The sequence below is a fragment of the Lupinus angustifolius genome, chromosome LG06 (genome assembly GCF_001865875.1).
Source record: "Lupinus angustifolius cultivar Tanjil chromosome LG06, LupAngTanjil_v1.0, whole genome shotgun sequence".
Lineage (NCBI taxonomy): Eukaryota > Viridiplantae > Streptophyta > Magnoliopsida > Fabales > Fabaceae > Lupinus > Lupinus angustifolius.
The window spans coordinates 312,274-331,678 of NC_032014.1; the positions used below are offsets into that span (position 1 = coordinate 312,274).

The 19,405-nt window shown below is 32.5% G+C and overlaps 3 protein-coding genes across 4 annotated transcripts; 2 read left to right on the forward strand and 1 right to left on the reverse strand.

The window, feature by feature from the left end:
• Positions 227-5,366, forward strand: LOC109348560 (WEB family protein At3g02930, chloroplastic-like). Of its 2 annotated transcripts, XM_019589041.1 has the most exons (4): positions 227-567; positions 1,253-1,556; positions 1,590-1,691; positions 2,829-5,366. In XM_019589041.1, the coding sequence occupies exons 1-4, from the start codon at positions 551-553 to the stop codon at positions 5,154-5,156; spliced, it is 2,751 nt and encodes a 916-aa protein (XP_019444586.1). In that variant the 5' UTR covers positions 227-550; the 3' UTR covers positions 5,157-5,366. The 2 variants fall into 2 exon arrangements, with proteins under 2 accessions (XP_019444586.1, XP_019444585.1); XM_019589040.1 differs by having other exon boundaries at positions 1,253-1,691.
• On the reverse strand, positions 7,411-8,509 carry LOC109350368 (transcription factor MYB39-like). The gene is made up of 2 exons (XM_019591612.1): positions 8,241-8,509; positions 7,411-7,987 (listed from the first exon to the last, which is right to left on the reverse strand). The coding sequence occupies exons 1-2, from the start codon at positions 8,507-8,509 to the stop codon at positions 7,411-7,413; spliced, it is 846 nt and encodes a 281-aa protein (XP_019447157.1).
• Positions 14,181-17,121, forward strand: LOC109348564 (TOM1-like protein 2). Its single transcript, XM_019589045.1, has 3 exons — positions 14,181-14,835; positions 15,543-15,791; positions 16,501-17,121. Exons 1-3 carry the CDS (start codon positions 14,311-14,313, stop codon positions 16,924-16,926), a joined length of 1,200 nt encoding a protein of 399 aa, XP_019444590.1. The 5' UTR covers positions 14,181-14,310; the 3' UTR covers positions 16,927-17,121.

Consider the following 19,405-nt stretch of genomic DNA (forward strand, 5'->3'; position numbering starts at 1 on the left):
ACAAAAAATACTCAATTCCCCTAATTAATTCAAAAACTACCCAAACGTGGGACCCACGTAAATTTTCCTTATAATAGATTTAAAAAATTAAAGTGTTATAGGGTGGTCCCTACTCTCGATCCCATTATCTTAAAAAAATAAAAAAAAAGACTTAAATTACCTGAGGATGCAGGGATAGTTTTGTCCTTTCACCTGTTGAACCTGAAAATGAAGATATACACAGAAACTAGTTTTGAGAGAATAAAGAAAGAGAGAGAGAGAGAAAATAGAAAGCAGTTTTGTGTTATTGTGGCCACTCTGGAGACAGAAAAACAACCTCAAATTAGTAGTTTTGGTTTCTACTCTCTAAATTCTTCAACAACTTCTCCTTATAATCAAATCAGAAAACCCAATTTTTTTAATCTTGAAACTTTGATCTAAGACTTGTTCACTTTCTTTTTTCTTTGTTACAATGTTGGAAGTTTAACATTCTCAATTCTGCAACTGACACATTTTTCAGACAAAGGAAACCTCTTAACACCGCCATTGTTATTCATTCACCATTTTTGTAATGGCTTCCAAATCTAGGTAAGTCAAGATTGTTCATTTAAGATCTGCTCTGGTTTTCTTCAACTTTTTTTGCATGGGTAATTAGTATCAGATCTTCCTGCTTCATGAGTTTGATCTGATGAATATGGAAACATTCGACCTAAATTTTCAAACTTTAAAATTTATGTGTAATACCCTTTGCTTTATCTGTTTAAAATTTCGATGCATTTTTTGTTTTCTATCTGGTTTCTATGTAAAATTTAAAGATGGGTTTCACCTCTTTATTTCTTTTCTTTTTTTGGGTTTTGATCTTTTCTGCTCTTGTTAGCTTATGCTTTTAAAATGGTGGGGTTGCATCACTTTCTGCTATTTTGTATTTGTCATGGTGGGTATTTCTTATTTGATGAGTTTGATTTGGCAATGCTTCTAGATGTTGAATTTGGCACAAGAAATACTTTCTTTTGGCTTAGATCCATGTATATGATTGAACACAAATTATGGCATTTTCTTATTTATAGTGTCTTGTATTTTCGACCAACTGAATCATCAATTTGGTCCTTGAAATTTGCATAATCCAATTTGGTCTCTGGCTTTGCGAAAGCGTAATATTAGTTCATGACAATAGCATACTTTGCCAACCAATTTGATGGACCAAATTTGATGTTTTACTCTTTGTTTGTTTTATTTAATGCACTATTGATGTTTTACATTTTGAACATGGTAGATCCAGTTTATCTGAAACTCCCAACAAAGCAACACCAGCTACCCCTAACAAAGCACTAACAGCTACCGCCATCAAAGCATCGCCAGCTACTGCCAACAAAGCACCATCACCAGCAACTCCGAACAAAGCATCAACTACAACTCCAAGAGTTAGCAAGCTCAGCAAAGGAGTATCCAAATCAGAATCTGAGTCGCCATCACCTTTGCAGAACTTGCGCCTTTCAGTGGAAAAATCACCACGGTCTTTGAATTCAAAGCCCACGGAATTGTCACGGTCTTTGAATTCAAAGCCCACAGAGTTGTCGCGGTCTTTGAATTCAAAGCCCACAGAATCACCACAGTCTTTGAATTCAAAGCCCACCGAAAGATCACCTTGGTCTTTGACTTCAAAGCCCACTGTTGAGAGGAAATCACCAAGGCCAACCTCCACTCCACCTGATGTAAGTTATATAGTAAATGCGCTTTGTGTTCTCTCTTGCTTTGAGATTGAGTTATTTTTTACCTTATTTCTGAGTGGCTGCACTTGGATCATGTTTGGGCAAACAACTTCATTAATGCTTGTTCAATGCTTTTTTTAAATAAGCTAAAAGAACATATTTCATAAGCTTCACCGTTAAGCTCGTTGAAATAAGCTAGAAAGAGCTTATAGGAATATCATAAGCTATTTTCACAAGCTATTTTCTCAAATTTATATTCATAGGTGGTTCTTATAAGCCCAAATGTGCCCCCTATTAGCTATTCCAAATGCCCTGAAGCATTCGAATTTTCCAAATGTCTCCAGTCTGTTGAAAAGTGTAACAATTGAACATATGAAATGTTTAAACAATTGTTAATCAGTTAGTGCTAGTTATTTGTCATTTTTTATTGGAATTTGAATTTTTAGATTGGGACAAGTGCATAAAGCCCCTCTAAACTTAATGACTTTTGGAAATAGTATCACTATCTATTTTTTCTTCCTAATTACCTCTTAAACTTTATCCGTTGGTGAAAGGGTCCCTGTATAAATATATTGTTAAATTAGTAGTAGGCCAACAAGGAAACAGTTGCAATCACACTCACAATAGTAACAATGCAGGTTAGCTAAAATTGATATCCGTAGGAAACTGACATCAAAATATAAAATTGATCGAGAAGATGACAAGTAAATTTGAGACTTAAAAGTGGTTTATGCATTAATATTAGTATATAAAAAGTAAAATACTAACGATCTAACAGTTGAGTTTAAAATAAAATGAATAACATAGTTTTTCATTGCTATTAATTTAACATTATCTTTATGCAGGACCAGTTTCACCACCAATTAAAGTTTAAGGGGTAATTAGGAAGAAAAAATAGTTCATGATGGCTACTCGCAAAAGACATAAAGTTTATGGTGTTTTGATTGATTTTTTCCCTTTTAGATTATATAGCCCATAGCTTCTTATCCATTACTTTGAGATGCCCAGTATTTGGTAGTGAACTGGTAAATATGTCTCCTTTATTTTCTAGGAGTGGATGCAACAAGAAAATCTCTCTAATCATGTTTTATTTGGTTATCTGCACTCTGATATGTGCTTATATGTTCCTTGATTATTCAGAAGCAACCTCCAAGAGCTGCAAAGGGTTCAGAGTTGCAAGCTCAGTTAAATCTTGCTCAAGATGATCTAAAGAAAGCAAAGGAACAACTGATTCAGGCTGAGGAAGAGAAGGCAAAAGCAATTGATGAGTTGAAAGAAGCACAGAAAGTGGCAGACGAGGTTAATGAGAGACTCAAGGAGGCACTGGTGGCTCAAAAGCGGGCCGAGGAGGATTCTGAGATTGAGAAGTTCCGAGCTGTTGAATTGGAACAAGCTGGAATTGAAGCTGCACAGAAGAAGGAAGAGGAATGGAAGAAAGAGCTTGAAAGTGTGAGGGGCCAGCATGCTTTGGACGTGTCTTCACTTCTCTCTGCCACTCAGGAGCTTCAGCGGATTAAGCAAGAACTTGCCATGACTTGTGATGCAAAGAACCAGGCACTGAGTCATGCGGACGATGTAACTAAAGTTGCAGAGATTCAGGCAGAGAAAGCTGAGGTTCTTTCATCCGAAGTAATGCGGTTGAAGGCCTTACTAGATTCAAAGCTGGAAATGGAGGCCAGTGAAAACAATAATGTATTAGAGCTGCAAAGAAGGATAGAAGCTCTTAAGCAAGAACTTGAAAAGGCCCAGGGTTTTGAGAAAAAGTTAACCGAGAAAGAGATTTATATTGAACAGCTTAATGTGGAGCTTGAAGCTGCAAAAATGGCTGAATCTTATGCACATAGCGTGCTAGAGGAGTGGAAGAAAAAGGTTGACGAACTAGAAGTGAGAGTTGAAGAGGCAAATAAACTGGAGAGATCTGCATCAGCATCTTTGGAATCAGTAATGAAACAACTAGAAGGAAACAGTGAGTTGTTGCACGATGCAGAATCTGAAATTTCTAGTATTAAAGAGAAGGCAGGACTGTTGGAAATGACAATTCGAACACAAAGAGGAGATCTTGAGGATTCAGAGCGTCGTCTTCTTGTGGCTAAGGAAGAAAGTGTTGAAATGTCAAAAAAGGTTGAGTCTCTCCAATACGAACTTGAGACAGTTACGGAAGAGAAAGCTCAGGCTTTGAGCAATGAAAAACTTGCAGCTTCAAGTGTGCAGACCCTATTAGAAGAGAAAAACAAACTTATTAATGAATTGGAAGTTAGTAGAGATGAAGAAGAAAAGAGCAAAAAGGCAATGGAAAGCTTAGCCTCTGCGTTACATGAAGTATCTGCAGAAGCTAGAGATGCAAAAGAGAAGTTATTAGCCAACCATGCTGAACATGAAAGCTATGAGGCCCAGATTGAAGATTTAAAGCTGGTCTTAAAAGCTACCAACGAAAAATATGAGTCCATGCTTGATGAGGCTCGGCAAGAAATTTATCTTCTTACATCTGGTATTGAAAATTCGAAGGGTGTTATTGAGAACTCCAAGGAAGAGTGGGAGCAGAGAGAACTTCATTTGGTTAGCTGCTTAAAGGAAACTGAAGAAGTGAACTCATCCCTTGGAAAAGACGTAAATAGGTTGATTTCTTTACTCAAAGAAACTGAGGAAGAAGCTAGTGCCAAGAGGGAGGAAGAATCTCAGTTGAAGGAAAATCTTAAGGAAGTTGAAGCTGAGGTGCTCCACCTTCGGGAAGCAGTTGAAGAAGCAAAGGCTGAGAGCATGAAATTGAAAGAGAGTTTGTTTGATAAAGAAAATGAAATTCAGAATATTTTTGAAGAAAACGAGTTACTCCAGTCTAGGGAACTTGCTTCTATTAAGAAGGTGGAGGAATTATCTAAGTTGCTTGAAGAAGCTACGACCAGAAACCAGACTAGCGAAGAAAATGGTGATCTTACCGACAGTGAGAAGGACTATGATCTGCTTCCGAAAGTGGTTGAATTCTCTGAACAGAATGGACATGGAGGAGAAGACATATCCGAGGTAAAGCTTTCAGTTTTTGCCAATGAAGAGGAACTCAAACAAAGTTCACAGGAAGAAATGGAAGAAAGTGTTGTGTTGAATGATGACAAGCCGGAAAAGGTTGAATCTCCTAAACCTGAGAATGTGACTGTGAATGAAGTAGATAGAAGCAAACAAAAAGATGATAAGGTAGAAGTTGAATTCAAAATGTGGGAGAAAAAGGAGTTCTCATCAGAGAGAGAGCCTAAAGAGGAAGTTGAGTCAAAGAATGTTGATGGTGGTGGCGGCGAGGGCTTTGGTAAGGTGAACGACGATGGAGCTTCGGTAACAGAGAAAGAGAATGTTGATGATGGTGTTCTGAGCTCACCATCAAAGCAACAAGAACAACAATCTAAGAAAAAGAAGAAACCTTTGCTTAGTAAGTTTGGAAGCCTTCTCAAGAAAAAAAGTGGTAGTCATAACCACAAATAGAACACCATTCTTCAACTTTGGCACCTATATTCAACATTAAATTGTTTGCATGTGTTTTGGCTTATGTTTTTTGCTTCTTAAAAGAATGGTGAGGCTTGTAATGTTATTTAGGATTTTTCTCTATTCACACTCTATACCTTTTGGTTGTGCTTTTCCATGTTGGCACTAGAATTGTATGTGATGAGATTATTGTTATTTTGTCTCTTTTTATTCTGCTTCAAAGTCCTATATATGTTTAATTGGAATCCTTTTTTATATATTCCCTATTTTAAGGAATTTTGATGAAAATTTTGTTAACTAACCTCAAATAACACCAATGTTTGTGCATTTATTATATGTGAGAAGAACATGGATCGCCTTGTCTCAATTCCCTGTCCTACCAATTAAAAATTGACACATAACTAAACAAAAAAATTTTAAAAATAAAATATGATATTTTTATATTACTTGCTTACAGCTGATTGGACTACGACTACGACAGGGTGTAGGACAGAGAATCTGGATCCATTTGAGAGTGTTTATAGCCTTATTAAAATAATCATACAAATTTTGAGAGTAACAAAGAAATGTTGAATAAGTTCTTTTCACTCAACCATACCATTTGGTCTCTGAACTCTGAAGTAATCCCAGTCAAGTAACAAAGTATCATTTAATAAGAGGGGTGCAACTCTCACATGGATCCAGATCCTCTCTCCTAAACTTTGTCTCGGTCCAATCAGCTCTGAGCAAGTAATATACTATAGAAATGTCATATTAAAATTTATGTTTAGTTATGTGTCAATTTTTAATTGGTATAGACAGAGAATTGAGAAAGAGGTCATCCATGTTCCTCTCAAATATTTGTTTATCTTTCACTAACCATAATTTAGTAAAGTAGAACTTTATAATAATGAAAAGTTTTCATATTTACCCTTCTTTAATCATAATTAGGTAAAATAGAACTTTATAATAATGAAAGGTTTTCATACGTTTATGAATCATGTATGTGAATTAAAAAAAAAGTTTATCTTTGAGATTTTATGGATTGTTTTAGAGTTCAAATAATTTTTTTATTTCATTCAGCAAAAATATAAGTATTTGAGGAAATTTAACAGTTGCTATTATTTATTCACGAATGGTTCCTTCAAATGGATGAAAATACATCAAGTTAAGAATTAATAAGATTTGTGATTTGATGTTTTTCCTTCTCTATTGTGTCAATAAATATAAATAGAAATAGTCTTACCTAACAGATAACAAATACTTGACTAGTAAGATCATATACCAACTTCACCTTTTAGGTAAATTAGTGTACGGAGAAGTTTTTTATTGAATAAACAAAAAGATTTCAGGGCAATGTTTTCATAGTTTATCTACAGTGTTTCGGTCAGAACCTCTTTGTACTTCATAGCATAAATTGACCATTTTCACAGTTAAATTTCGTATCTTAGTCTTAACAACTACTAATCATTTATAATTTTCACTTACTTTGGTCTATTCTTTATGTTTCAACTGAAGTCTCCATCATGTTCAATTAATTTATTTTGCTCGACTCTCTTTCTCTAAGGTGTTAGTTGATTATGTGGAAAATGATGAGACACTCAAGAGGATTTGTTAGCATCTTCTCGTCCTTGTTTTTTTGTACTATCAAATATAACTTTTTGTTAATGAACTAATCACTTTTAAGATTTGTGGCTACTCCTTCCAACAAATGTTGCTCCAGGAATCGAAGTCGAGAGGGATCCAGTTGGGCCTTTTCTCATCCGGGTTTAACTCCAACCAGTTAAATGTAAGGCTGGAAAAAATATATACACCAATAATATAAGAGTTTTATATACTGTTAACTTATTATTCACCATTCATTTTCAATTATTATTGACTCTTAAAAAAATATAATAATATAAATAAATAATAAATGATATGCTTATTGTATATAAATATTTATTAGGCTGTATAAATATTACCCTCTAAAAATATTAATACTTTTATATAATAGCTAGTCCATGACAATGATTGTTTAAGAAGGAAAAGCTTGGAACTGCTTTTTATAATTTACACAATAAGATGAGCCTCTCATAGTGCCTAACATCAAAGTTAATATATATATTTAGTTTGTACAATGGAAGCTTTTATTATATTTGGATCCAAAACAAATTCATAGTAAAACATTACATATTATGAACCAACATATATTTATACATAATTAATGAACATAGTGATCATAAAGATTAGTGATAAACCCATGATTGCTGCAACAATTCTCAGATACATAGACTTACTCAATAAGATCTTTCCAATAAACATCACTTGTTTCTACATCCATGCAATCAAAGTTGACTGTGGAATAATAACATTCTTCAGGTGAGGCTGAAACCTGATTTGGAAGTACTGAATTTGATGATGGTGTGTGTGCAACACTTGTGGAACCATTCAAGTGCTGAAGTGTTTCAAAGTTATGCAAGTTGGGTAATTGATTTTGAGAAGGAAAACCAATTGAAGTACCATTGCAAAAGCTTTGGAGGTTAGAGTCATTATTCAATCCTAAAACTTCAAAAGGATTATATTGAACTATATTGTGTAGCAAGTGGAGTTTGGCTAGTTGTGTGGCATCTGAGGGTAATAGCCTTAGAGCATTATTAGTATTATCACAAGTGTTTGATAAAGTGCTGAAAATGCTTGCATTTGCCAAAATCTGTTGTAGATTGGTAAGAAGATTTTGGTGATCTGATCTTGGAATATGAGTAATTGGATCTAATCCCATTTGGATCAGTTTTTTCTTTAAATGCGTGTTCCAGAAGTTTTTGATTTCATTATCGGTTCTCCCTGGCAAATGACCTGCTATAGCTGCCCACCTAACAATGAAAATAAAGCATGTTCAAATTAATCATAATCAATCTTAGGATAATAATTTTTCTCTAACATAAAACATATCATATTTGAATAATATTTAATGTTTAAAATATGACATTCAAATATGGGATGAGATTATTGCACTTTACAGATCACAAATCATAACTAAATGAGTTTTTTAATCTTCAATTACTATATACTTTTTGTAGAATAATAAGAAATCAAATAATAGATATAAGATATGTGATTAATTACTTATTCCCTAAAAGTGCATGTAAATTGATAATGAGTTGTTCTTCTTGTTGAGAGAATTTTCCTCTTTTGATATCAGGCCTGAGATAATTGTTCCACCTTAGCCTGCAACTTTTTCCACATCTGTTCAATCCTGCAACCTTTGGAAGTGCACTCCAACTCCCATGTCCATGTCTCTCAATGTATTCCACCAATATTTCATCCTCTTCTGGGCTCCATGGCCCTTTCTTCAAACCACTTTCATCACTGCACCTTTGTGTTCTCCCCAACATTATAGTATATATGTTGTTCAAGTTCGAACTTCACAACATTTACCACAAGAGTACCTCTTATATATAGGATGGTCAATCATCTTTGGAAATCACAATGTTTTTTTCCTCACTTCTATCACATGTTGTCATACCAAATTTCTATATTCTGATTATTCCTAGGAAAATATTGTCTTTATGTATCTAACCAATTAAGTTTTATAAAATAATGTAAAAATGACAATTTCTGTTATTTTGATTTTTTCAATTAAATGAAATTTTCTAATTGGGTAGGTACACAAAATAAGATAGGAATGAGTCATCCCATATCCATTCCATATTTGATCTTATTGGGTTTATTTAAGTGTGAAGTCCACATTGGATATGTAGGGAGGAGTGAAAGGGTTTATAAGAAGAAAGACTCATAGAACTAATGCTTTAAAGTTTTGGTTCAAGACGTGGTGTCTCACTTGTGACTCTTCACTCTTCCCATACCCGTAACAATGGAACTCCCTGGTGGTTGGAGGCTCCCGGACGCAGTCTAGACCAACAGATCTTATACTAAATGAGGGACATTTTATTTTTTTGTCCTCTTGTTTTAATTTTAAATTGGTTTCAGTTTTGGACAAAAATCTCTTGACGAGGGTGCTAGATATTGTCATGTAACATATGCTAACTTAAAATAACTATAGTATATGATACAAGTGATGAGGTAATATAATATATCTCGATGATATTATATACTCTAGGTGTTCAAATAACAAATCTTCTATAACTGCATAATGTTTGAGGTCAAACTTATGTATTGCTACATTTAATATATATTTTTGTTAACTAACTATAATCTATGGATATTAGTATTAATGGTTATGTGAAAGAGATGAGTAAAGTAGCTAGGATGAAGATCTTAACTTCATATAGGAAACATTGTCAATAAGAGATTGGGAAAAGTGGTAGAGTTTGATGAAAACATAATATAAGAATATCAAATGGTAGATGCAGCAACCTTCGATATTCAATCATATTAGGTAGTGGCCAGTACAAACCAAAATGATTACTGTTTTGCATCCCCCACCATATTCCTTCGAGATGAGAGATTCACTTACTCTTTATCTTAGTTATTAAGGGAAATTTAATGGTTCCAATTAGTGAGTAGATCTAAATCATTAAATGTTTATAAAATTGATGACTAAGATGAGAAATAAGTTTAAAAAACTTACTCTCGAAGTAAGAGGATCCTCACTCTTTTAAAATAATCATGACATTTAAAACATAGGCAGATCCCTATTTGGAAAACAAAACATACATAGGAATTGCACAAGAAATTAGTTAAGATTATTTTCGCTGCTGGGTCCATCTATTTTAGATCATTTTGATAAAATCAGTTGGAAGTTATGATATTGTGGATTAAAGCCGATTATATTTGGTTGACAAAATTAGTTATACAGCTAATTAAATTTGTCAAATAATTTAAAGATATGCAATACTATAGTGTATATATTGAATTCAAAAGCTACAATGTAACTCACTGAACAACTATACATTTTTTTTAATTGAGCGAATACTATGTAATCCAAAAGCTAATCGTTAGGATTTAAGCATATGAGGAGAGTCCAGCTGCCCCTTTAAGGGCTAACGTTCACGACGGCTTTCACTCTATCGATATTGACATCATGATAGCTCTTTCTCTTTTGATTGTTTCACTCACCTACCAGCATTTGGTAATGCACCTTAATTCAGTCTCTTTCCGGGACACAACTCTCAATGAAAGATACCAATTGCTAGGGCTTAAGCACAGGAGGACAATCAAATCCAAAAAAATTAATCTATTAGGTGAGAGAAACTTATATATAACTTAAGTATTATATTATTGAATTTATTATTCCTCTCAATATTAGACTTTTAACATAAACCCGTCTTAATTACTAATTTAGTGGCTTACTTCTAAACTTCTAATTGAAGAACTGGTCATCAACCTTTCTATATTTAGGTCCCTCACATCCTGAATTGTTAAAGTATAGGCATGATGCCATTCATTTTTAATTTGCTTTAAAATATGTGTACTCTCAATCTCAGTCCAAGCTGCCATATCTACTCTCTATCTGACTTACCAAAAACTTTCTCAATAATATAAAATCTTCATTGATATAACAGAAATTTTGGAACTAATGTCTTTTTCAAAGATAATGAAAGATGAATATGTATCATTCATACATGCATATCATATAGGAATCTCCAACAAATTTTGAGTGTTTCCATAGCAACATCTTATATTATTTTCCTTCTACCAAACAAAGGTTTTTTATAATTTGCATCCACCTTTTTTATACATTACTATAGAGTCTAGTGAAGCATATACATATATAATATAAGATCCTACTTTCATATAACCATGGAATATGATCATAATATCATACTCTCATTGTTCACATTTACAAGCTACTTAGTTTAGGTTTTGTATCTTTACAATATTTTATTTCATTTTAATTAATCAATGACAGTTCTTTGTTCTAAAAGGTTTCGTGTAAGGTGGGATATTTTGCCAACAAGATCTACCTTAGTTTGTTGCTTGTTGAAGTTGATTTATTCGAATAGTTAATTAAACCGTTTAATATAGTTCATATTCACTTAGCTTTTACGCTTTGTATATGTTTTCTACTTTGGTTAAATTAAAATACTTATTAATTGGATGAGTAGAAGAGATTGGTCATTGTTCTTAAACTAAAAGTTAAACATACTAGTCCAAAACAATTTGGTTCAGAAAGTCCAATCCATCACAACCATTAAAGGAGTTGGTAAAAGGAAAGTTTCACGTAAGAAATTATTTACGAAAGATTAGAAGGTTAGTTGAGAAAACGATGCAGGATGACTTTCATCGTTTTACGTGTCATAATGATGAGTATTCCATTTTATTATTCTTTTCTTTTAAATTTTTTATTTTATCCACGTATTAATATATTGGTTTGGAATAGAGAATGAGACATCATTAAAAACAGGTGATTTCATCCATTATTAACAGCTTTATTATGCAATCGGCTTTCACTAACACAAATATATGCAATATAAGTTAATATATTAAGATGCAAACATAACCACTAAGCAACTAGTAGAGTTGTTTCTGAGTTACACCAAAATTAATGATTGATAGTAATTTTCATTTTTTTCTCATTTTTCTGTCTCTATCTAATGAAAAAGAGATATTTAATTAAAAAAATAATCTAAAAACATAAAATAATATATTTACATTATTTGGAGAAAGCTCAATAACTATCAAAATGAGGAAACACTTCTTTTAAACCTGCCATCCTCATTCTTAATTTATCTGACAAAGAGGTGCTAACCTTCTTGTTTTTAATTGACTTTTGAATGAAATTTACTAATCATCCATTTTTTTTCTTAAATTGTTACTACGTTATTATTTTGTTATGGGTAAAACTTTACCCTTAACTTTTTTCATCTTAATTATCAAATCACCTTATAACTCCTATTTTTCATTGATGATGAGACTCGATCCACAACCTTCTGCACTCTATTCTTATGTTCTCTCTCTTCACTATCAGACCACCTTATAGCTTCCGATCATCCATGTAATATATGTTTTTCATTTTTTCTGAAATTTATTTATTTTATATTGTCTTATGCATCACACGAGATAGAGTGAGATCAGCAACTTAGCAAGATTAGTTAGGGAAATTTTGTATATGCAATGAATTTTATGTAAAAAACAAAAAATGAAGTAATTTTGTTTTGATGGAAGGTTTGCTACTATTTCAAGAATAAGTTTAAAAAACATATTCCACATCTTATTTATTAATTCTATGATGATCTAATAGTTTAAATTATTAATTAGATATAAATTGTTATATCTTCATATAATTGATGGCTATAATGTGAAATAAGTTTTTTAAACTTATTCTCGAAGTAAAAATTAAAAAAATTAAAAAAATGAAAAGAAGCCTATGGAAACCAGAAAAGAAATTTTGAATATGGAGCAGGTGAATGGGATATGACCTAACATTTTGGTTGTGCCTTGCTACTCTATTGTTTTTGTTTCTCATAGGTATCCTCGCACGGGAAACAATCTTGTCTGGGTCGAAAAGATCCACAAATATGTAGGGGCTAACTTTTTCAAGTAACATTTTTTTCATCCACAAAACTCGAACTCAAAACTTTCTTTAAAGGGGAACTCATCTACGTTTAGGTGTAGCTAATTGATGTTGTGGTAAAGAGTTAGATTTTTTTTTATGATGGGTAAAGAATTAGATGGTATATATGGTTTTGTACTTTTGTTGACTTTCGTGGCAAGGACAACCTTATTTTAATAAATACATGCTTGATAATAAATGTATTGCCAAAAATAATGTTTCAACTTTACCAGTCTACCATGTTTATTTTATGGGTATAAATGCACTCGTTAAAAAATAGTAAAGCATTTTCTTATATTAAAAAGTGGTATATTTAATATAATAAAAATTAAGATATATACTAAGAAAGTCTAACATGGTTGATATGTACTTAAATGAGTTATTCAAACGTATTGAGAATGGTTCAATTATGGTTAGATATACGAAAAATATTTTAGTACTAGATGAAATCCATTCAAATGGTCTCATATATACTAGACATTAGTTTGTTATTAGTAACTAAAGAATTAACCAAAAAATATAAATTATGTCGAGAAGTTTGACTAAGGTTGAGGAGGGGGGAAATAATTTGTTAAATATTAAAAAGAAATAAAACGGATTTTTATAAACTCTTTTTTTTAAAGAATTAGAGTTTGGGTAGGGAGTTACTCAAATATGACTTTTATTTTTGATATTGAATATTCAAATAACATCTAAATAATCTATATTTATTGTTTTCATTTTTAAATTAATAAATATTTTCGGTTTTACATACATTGGGGATGAATTAGGAACCCATAAATTAAATAAAATAGATTTTTAATGAATGTTTTGATATTTTAACAATGAGTAGCATAATAAGTGTTTTTTTTACGATGAGTGTAATATCTATGGAATGTCAACGTAAAATATACATAATCACTATATTATTTATCATTCATTGTTTTAAACATGAATAATGAAAAATAAAACTTATACGCTATTAATACATACAATTTTATTCTTTTAATATGAGATAAAATATAACTTATTTAATTTAATTTTAGAGTGTTATTTATATATCTATACTATATATAAAGTCAAAACATTGTGTAACTTCCACCATGGTGTAATTTTCACTTCCTATTTTGCCTTTCACATTATTTAATTTTTACAAAAAAACCATATAATCCTAATTAACCAACACTAGCACATTAATTAACCACATCTCTCACCTTAAACTAAATATTATCGTAAACACACAAAAATTATAATATAAAGTACACCAAATATATTCTAATTATAAAAAATGAAATATATAAAAATTAAATACGTAATACCATACAATATTGATCGGCAGGCACGAAGTGCCTGTACACACTAGTCAATATAATATAAGAATTTATATATTAATATATCATTTATTTTTTATTTATATTTAATAGAATCAACAATGAGTAAAAAATAAATAATGGCACGGTTTTGTCTTAATTTTACAGTAAAAGAAAAATAGAAAGTTTAGTGAGTCCTTACGCATCGTCTCTTCTCACTCCTCAACCCTTTTCCTCTTCCATTTCCAGGTTTTCCTTTTTTCTTCTCTTTTATACTTTTATTATCCAAACAATTTGAATCCACAAAAAACACATAGCTATATATTAGATACACAAGTGCAGTTCAATTTGAGATTAAACTAAATTAGGGTTTACGCGATTTTCTAAGAAGATGGTTGACAACAACAATTTGATGGAAAAAGTCAACGCCTTGGGTGAGAGGCTCAAAATTGGAGGTGTTGAGGTTGGTAAAAAGATGAGTGCTGGCATGAGTTCCATGAGTTTCAAGTTCAAGGAACTTTTCAATGGTCCCAATCAGGTTGATAAAATCGCCGAGGACGCTACCTCTGAGGCTCTTGATGAGCCTGATTGGGCTCTAAATCTTGATATCTGTGACCTCATCAATACTGAGAAGGTCAATAGCATTGAATTGATACGCGGAATTAAGAAGAGGATCGTGATCAAGAGTCCTAGGGTTCAGTACTTGGCTCTGGTGTTGCTTGAGACTATTGTTAAGAATTGTGACAAGGCTTTCTCTGAGTTGGCTGCTGAGAGAGTGCTTGATGAGATGGTGAGATTGATTGATGATCCTCAAACTGTTGTTAATAACCGTAACAAGGCTTTGATTATGATCGAGGCGTGGGGTGAGTCCAGTGGCGAGCTTCGATATCTCCCTGTTTATGAAGAAACTTACAAGGTATGTATTTTACACCTTTCATGATTCTCTGCTTCACTATTTTTGTGCTCTTAGGAGAAATATAAAAGTAGGGTAGCATTTGGTCAACATGTCATAAGAAGATGAAACATAGTATATTAGCTCTGCTCTATGTTTGATGCACTTTATAGATAATAGAACACAGATTAAAGACATGAGATTATAAAGTAGAACATTTTTGTTCCCACCGGAAGGTGCCTTTGATACAAGGGACGGCACTGAACAAATTAAGTGACTTTGCCCTGTGGTTAAGTTGGGGAAATTTTGACTTTTATCTGTCCCAGGGGGAGGCTTTTGTCCATTATTGGAACCAATTCAAAAATCACCAAGGACACAATATTTTGTGCTAGGTTGCCCCTCATTTGTTTAGTAAACCAATTGCACCCTAATGGGTAGAACCAAAGATAACATAACAAGGCATCTTCTTCCATCCTTTTCTATTTGCCTGCCAAACAATTCCCAAGTATTCGAGACTAAAGATGCCAATAAAATGAAGTCGACATGTTTGGACTATCTTTGCTTATAAGATGCCCAGAAACCTTGTAAAGAAAGTTCTAGGAGCCTTGGTAAGCTGAATTATTTAGATAAATACTATTTGATAATAATGAGTTGTCTGACTGGATCTCATCACCTTGGTAGCAATTATGAGCATTTTTTTACTTTCCTTGCCGATCATTTTTATGGTGCAGAGTCTGAAATCAAGGGGCATTCGTTTCCCTGGTCGTGACAATGAAAGCTTGGCTCCTATTTTCACCCCTCCTCGTTCAGTGTCTGCTCCAGATGCCAATGTCCATCCTCCGCAGCAGATTCGTGTGCATGATGTTCCTGTCCTGAGTTTTACGCCTGAACAAACAAAGGAAGCATTTGATGTTGCAAGAAATAGCATTGAGCTTCTTTCTACTGTCTTATCTTCTTCACCTCAGCAAGATGTTTTACAGGTATCTTTTAGCTGTGTTAATGCCTAAACAGTTGGTTGCAATTTTTATGTGCCAGTCTGGATGTTGCCATTTGATATTATTTTTTTGGTAATTGCTCTCATTTGATTTTAACCACGTAATATCTATTTTGGGAAAAATGTGTTATAGGACTTCATCTATTTTTATGTAATATTTTTTTTGTCAATAAAAATAATTTATGATAGAGTATTATGCCACCATTTAATCCATGTAGCCGACCCCACCTAGTGGGATCAAGGCTTGATTGTTGTTGTTGTAGGACTCCAGTTTTTAAAAATACTCTGCATCTGACTTTGCAGGTCTTTTAAATTTTAATTTATGCTTACCAGACCTTGACCATAGTTTTGGCATATGGTTATGTGCTTTTAATCCCTGTCCAAAATATCATTGCCCATAGATGCACTAGTTAAATGATTTTGACTATACATTGGAATGTTTTTTAAACCTAAAAGCTTGTTTGTACTCAGTTTGACCTGTCTAGTTATCCAGATATGCTTAGTAGTGAAGAGAGTTACAAACCAGGCAAAATCAATTTGGTGTATGGTGCACTGCTTAATGCTAATGTGGTTATGGGCCATATGTAATTTTTGTACATTTGGTCATGTGAAGTTCCTTGTCGGGGAAGAAGCATGTTGTATCAGTCATCCGTGAATTAAAAAGAAATAAATCTGATCTTTTCTTCCATGTGTAGGATGATCTGACCACCACACTTGTACAGCAGTGCCGTCAGTCCCAAGCTACTGTTCTACGAATTATTGAAACTGCTGGGGATAATGAAGCACTGCTTTTTGAGGCCTTGAATGTTAACGATGAGATTCAGAAGGTTCTCTCCAAGTATGAAGAGTTGAAGGCGCCAACACTTGTTCCAGTTCCGCCTGAACCAGCTATGATACCTGTTGCTGTTGAGCCAGATGAGTCACCCCGTCATACTAAAGAAGATGCCTTGATTAGAAAGCCAGTGGGATCAAGAGCTAGTGCCCATGGAGGGAGCAATGATGATATGATGGATGACCTGGATGAGATGATTTTTGGGAAAAAAGGTGGGGACTCTTCAGCAGATGGAGGACATAATTCGAAGAAGCCGCAATCATCAAAAGATGATCTTATCTCCTTCTAAGCTGCACTCCAAATCAACTGAGTGCAGGACTGTCTCTTCGACATCTTCATACTTTTTTATATCTCAACGTTGGTAATGAACTTTGTTCTGAATTTCAGACTGGTTGTTCCATCATATATATATTGCACATGTGGGCAACTTATGTTTGATTTTTATGGTATATAAGTTGTTGACAAGGTTGACTTTTCCTTAGAATTTCAATGTGGTCGTGAACATTAGTTGTTGACAAGTGTAGTGAAACATTAGGTGCCTAGGTCCCTTATAAATCCCACACTGAGCTCATCAACATCGAATAGGGAACTAATTAAATCATAACACAGCTTTATGTGCTTCACTCGTGTGCTTCTCATTGTTCCTTCTTTGAGATTTGGGAATGTACACTAAAATCCAATCATAAATCAAACTCACATTCCTAGCAAAAACATTCCTTCTTAATAAATAACTGGGAGTAGGAACCATCAACTCATCACAACTCAATAACTCATGCTTTCTGAAGCCTCCATTTTCTTCACTCCCACGTAAACATGTACCTGTGGATTGTTCCCGGTTCAAAAAAACATAAACACCTCTACTTATTTAATCAAAATGGAAATAAAATATATAAATAATTTCAGCCCTCAATGAAACTCATTTGGATCTGCTGTCATATCACATGTAAAAGAAACGTTGTCGGCGTTTGATTTCATACATATTATTATATGCATATCAACACCATTGTCACAGCTCACGTCTTGCATCATAAATCAATATCATACGCTACCATCAATTTGCGACTATTCTTACCAAATTGTTGAGTAATTTGAGAAGAGCGAATAGGCATGTATCAATAATTTTTTCTGTTATCAACTCCCAAAGGGATCCATAATTACCCATAAAGATAAGAGTATTCTCCCTAGTATAAAAAAATTGAAATGAGAATGTATATTTATAGTAAAAAACTAGTGTAAAGATTTTGTATAATCCGGTATATAGTAATCAATAATGATTAACAGATTATAGGTTTAAGATATAAAAAACTCGCAATAATAATTTCAACGTAATATAATGACAACCGGTTTAATGTGTGACACATGCTATGCAACAGCGACACGCAAATACCTATAACGTAGTTTTAATTTGTTTTGGTCAAATTACTCATATTCATATTATTTCATATACAAAGCCTGAGGCCTAAAATAATTGTCTAAGATAACAAATGCACCCGTTGCTTTCATTCATAGTTAATCAAAATACATCTTGATTGCTTGCTTTTTGGTAATTTTGAATAACAAGCAAAGCAATACCTGTAGACGAATTTAAGTGATACATGTTTCATTTCTTTTAAGCGAAGTTTCAAGTTCGAGTTTTGTGAATGAAAAATATATTTGCTGAAAGAATTAGTCTCATATACCTGTGAATATTTCTAGCTTGGATATGATTGTCTCTCGATTAATATAGGAAACAAAAAAAATTGTGGTGGATTTAGTAAACCACGACCAGACCCTTTCCTCATTTTTTGTAAGTCGTCTTTGTTTTCAGTGTTGGAAACAAGATTTGCATTAAATTTGCTTTCAAACTTCATAAATAACAATCTCAACTAGGCATCACCTTTTTGTCTTTAGTTAGATTCAATTTCATCTAATTTCAGAACCAATCACATTCCTAGTTGTACCATAAGAATATATATTTTTAGATATATAATACTCTTAATTACGAAAATTATTATTTTCCTAATTAGTATCATTCTATTGAGAGAATATAATTAAGGACAATAATAAAATAGATTTATCTGTGTCCAACATCATCACACAGAACAAAACTAATCCTGTAATTCAAAAATAGCAGTGGAAGGGGAAAAATATAAAAAACTATTTAGTTATATAAAAAATAACTTTCCTCTTTCACCACGTCCATTTTTTTTATGAGATCTCATCCCAAAAAAACATTCTCTCATAAACACTCTGCAAATCTTCTGTAAACTCATTTTTTTTAAAAGTGCTGAATTTTTAAACTTCTAAAATTTTAATTCTAAAATTGGACACTATTTTGGTTTACAACAGAAAGAATTGGGGAAAGAAAAGTTGAGAAGAGAAAATGAATAGAAAATGAATGGAATAAAAGTAAAGAGAAAATAATAATATTATTATTAATAATAAATAAAAATGTATTAATGATAATGTATTTGTTATATATACTGTTATTATATTATAATTCATATTTTATCACATTGATTCTTCAAAAAATTAATATAAATTGATGATATATCATGTATTGAGTGTGTATAAATTTTATATTGATAATGCATAAATATTATACTTTTAATAATAACATTGACGTGTTGTTTTATTTTTTTGGAATTTTAGTATATTATCGATATTTATAAGTATGAATAACATGAAATACAAATTTGTTTAAATGTACATGAAATTATCGACGAGAAAATTCATTATAATATTTTCACTTGAATTTTCCATCCAATATTAAAGAGAAAATATAAAAG

What these genes read in the sequence shown, in the direction of transcription:
- LOC109350368 (XM_019591612.1), bottom strand. Translation starts at nt 8,509, where the DNA reads ATGTTGGGGAGAACACAAAGGTGCAGTGATGAAAGTGGTTTGAAGAAA. An exon ending in CATGCACTTTTAGGGAATAA is followed by an intron (nt 7,988 to 8,240) that starts GTAATTAATCAC and finishes TTTCATTGTTAG; the next exon opens with GTGGGCAGCTATAGCAGGTC.
- LOC109348564 (XM_019589045.1), top strand. Translation starts at nt 14,311, where the DNA reads ATGGTTGACAACAACAATTTGATGGAAAAAGTCAACGCCTTGGGTGAG. An exon ending in TTTATGAAGAAACTTACAAG is followed by an intron (nt 14,836 to 15,542) that starts GTATGTATTTTA and finishes TTTATGGTGCAG; the next exon opens with AGTCTGAAATCAAGGGGCAT. An exon ending in CTCAGCAAGATGTTTTACAG is followed by an intron (nt 15,792 to 16,500) that starts GTATCTTTTAGC and finishes TTCCATGTGTAG; the next exon opens with GATGATCTGACCACCACACT.
- LOC109348560 (XM_019589040.1), top strand. An exon ending in CAACCTCCACTCCACCTGAT is followed by an intron (nt 1,692 to 2,828) that starts GTAAGTTATATA and finishes TTGATTATTCAG; the next exon opens with AAGCAACCTCCAAGAGCTGC.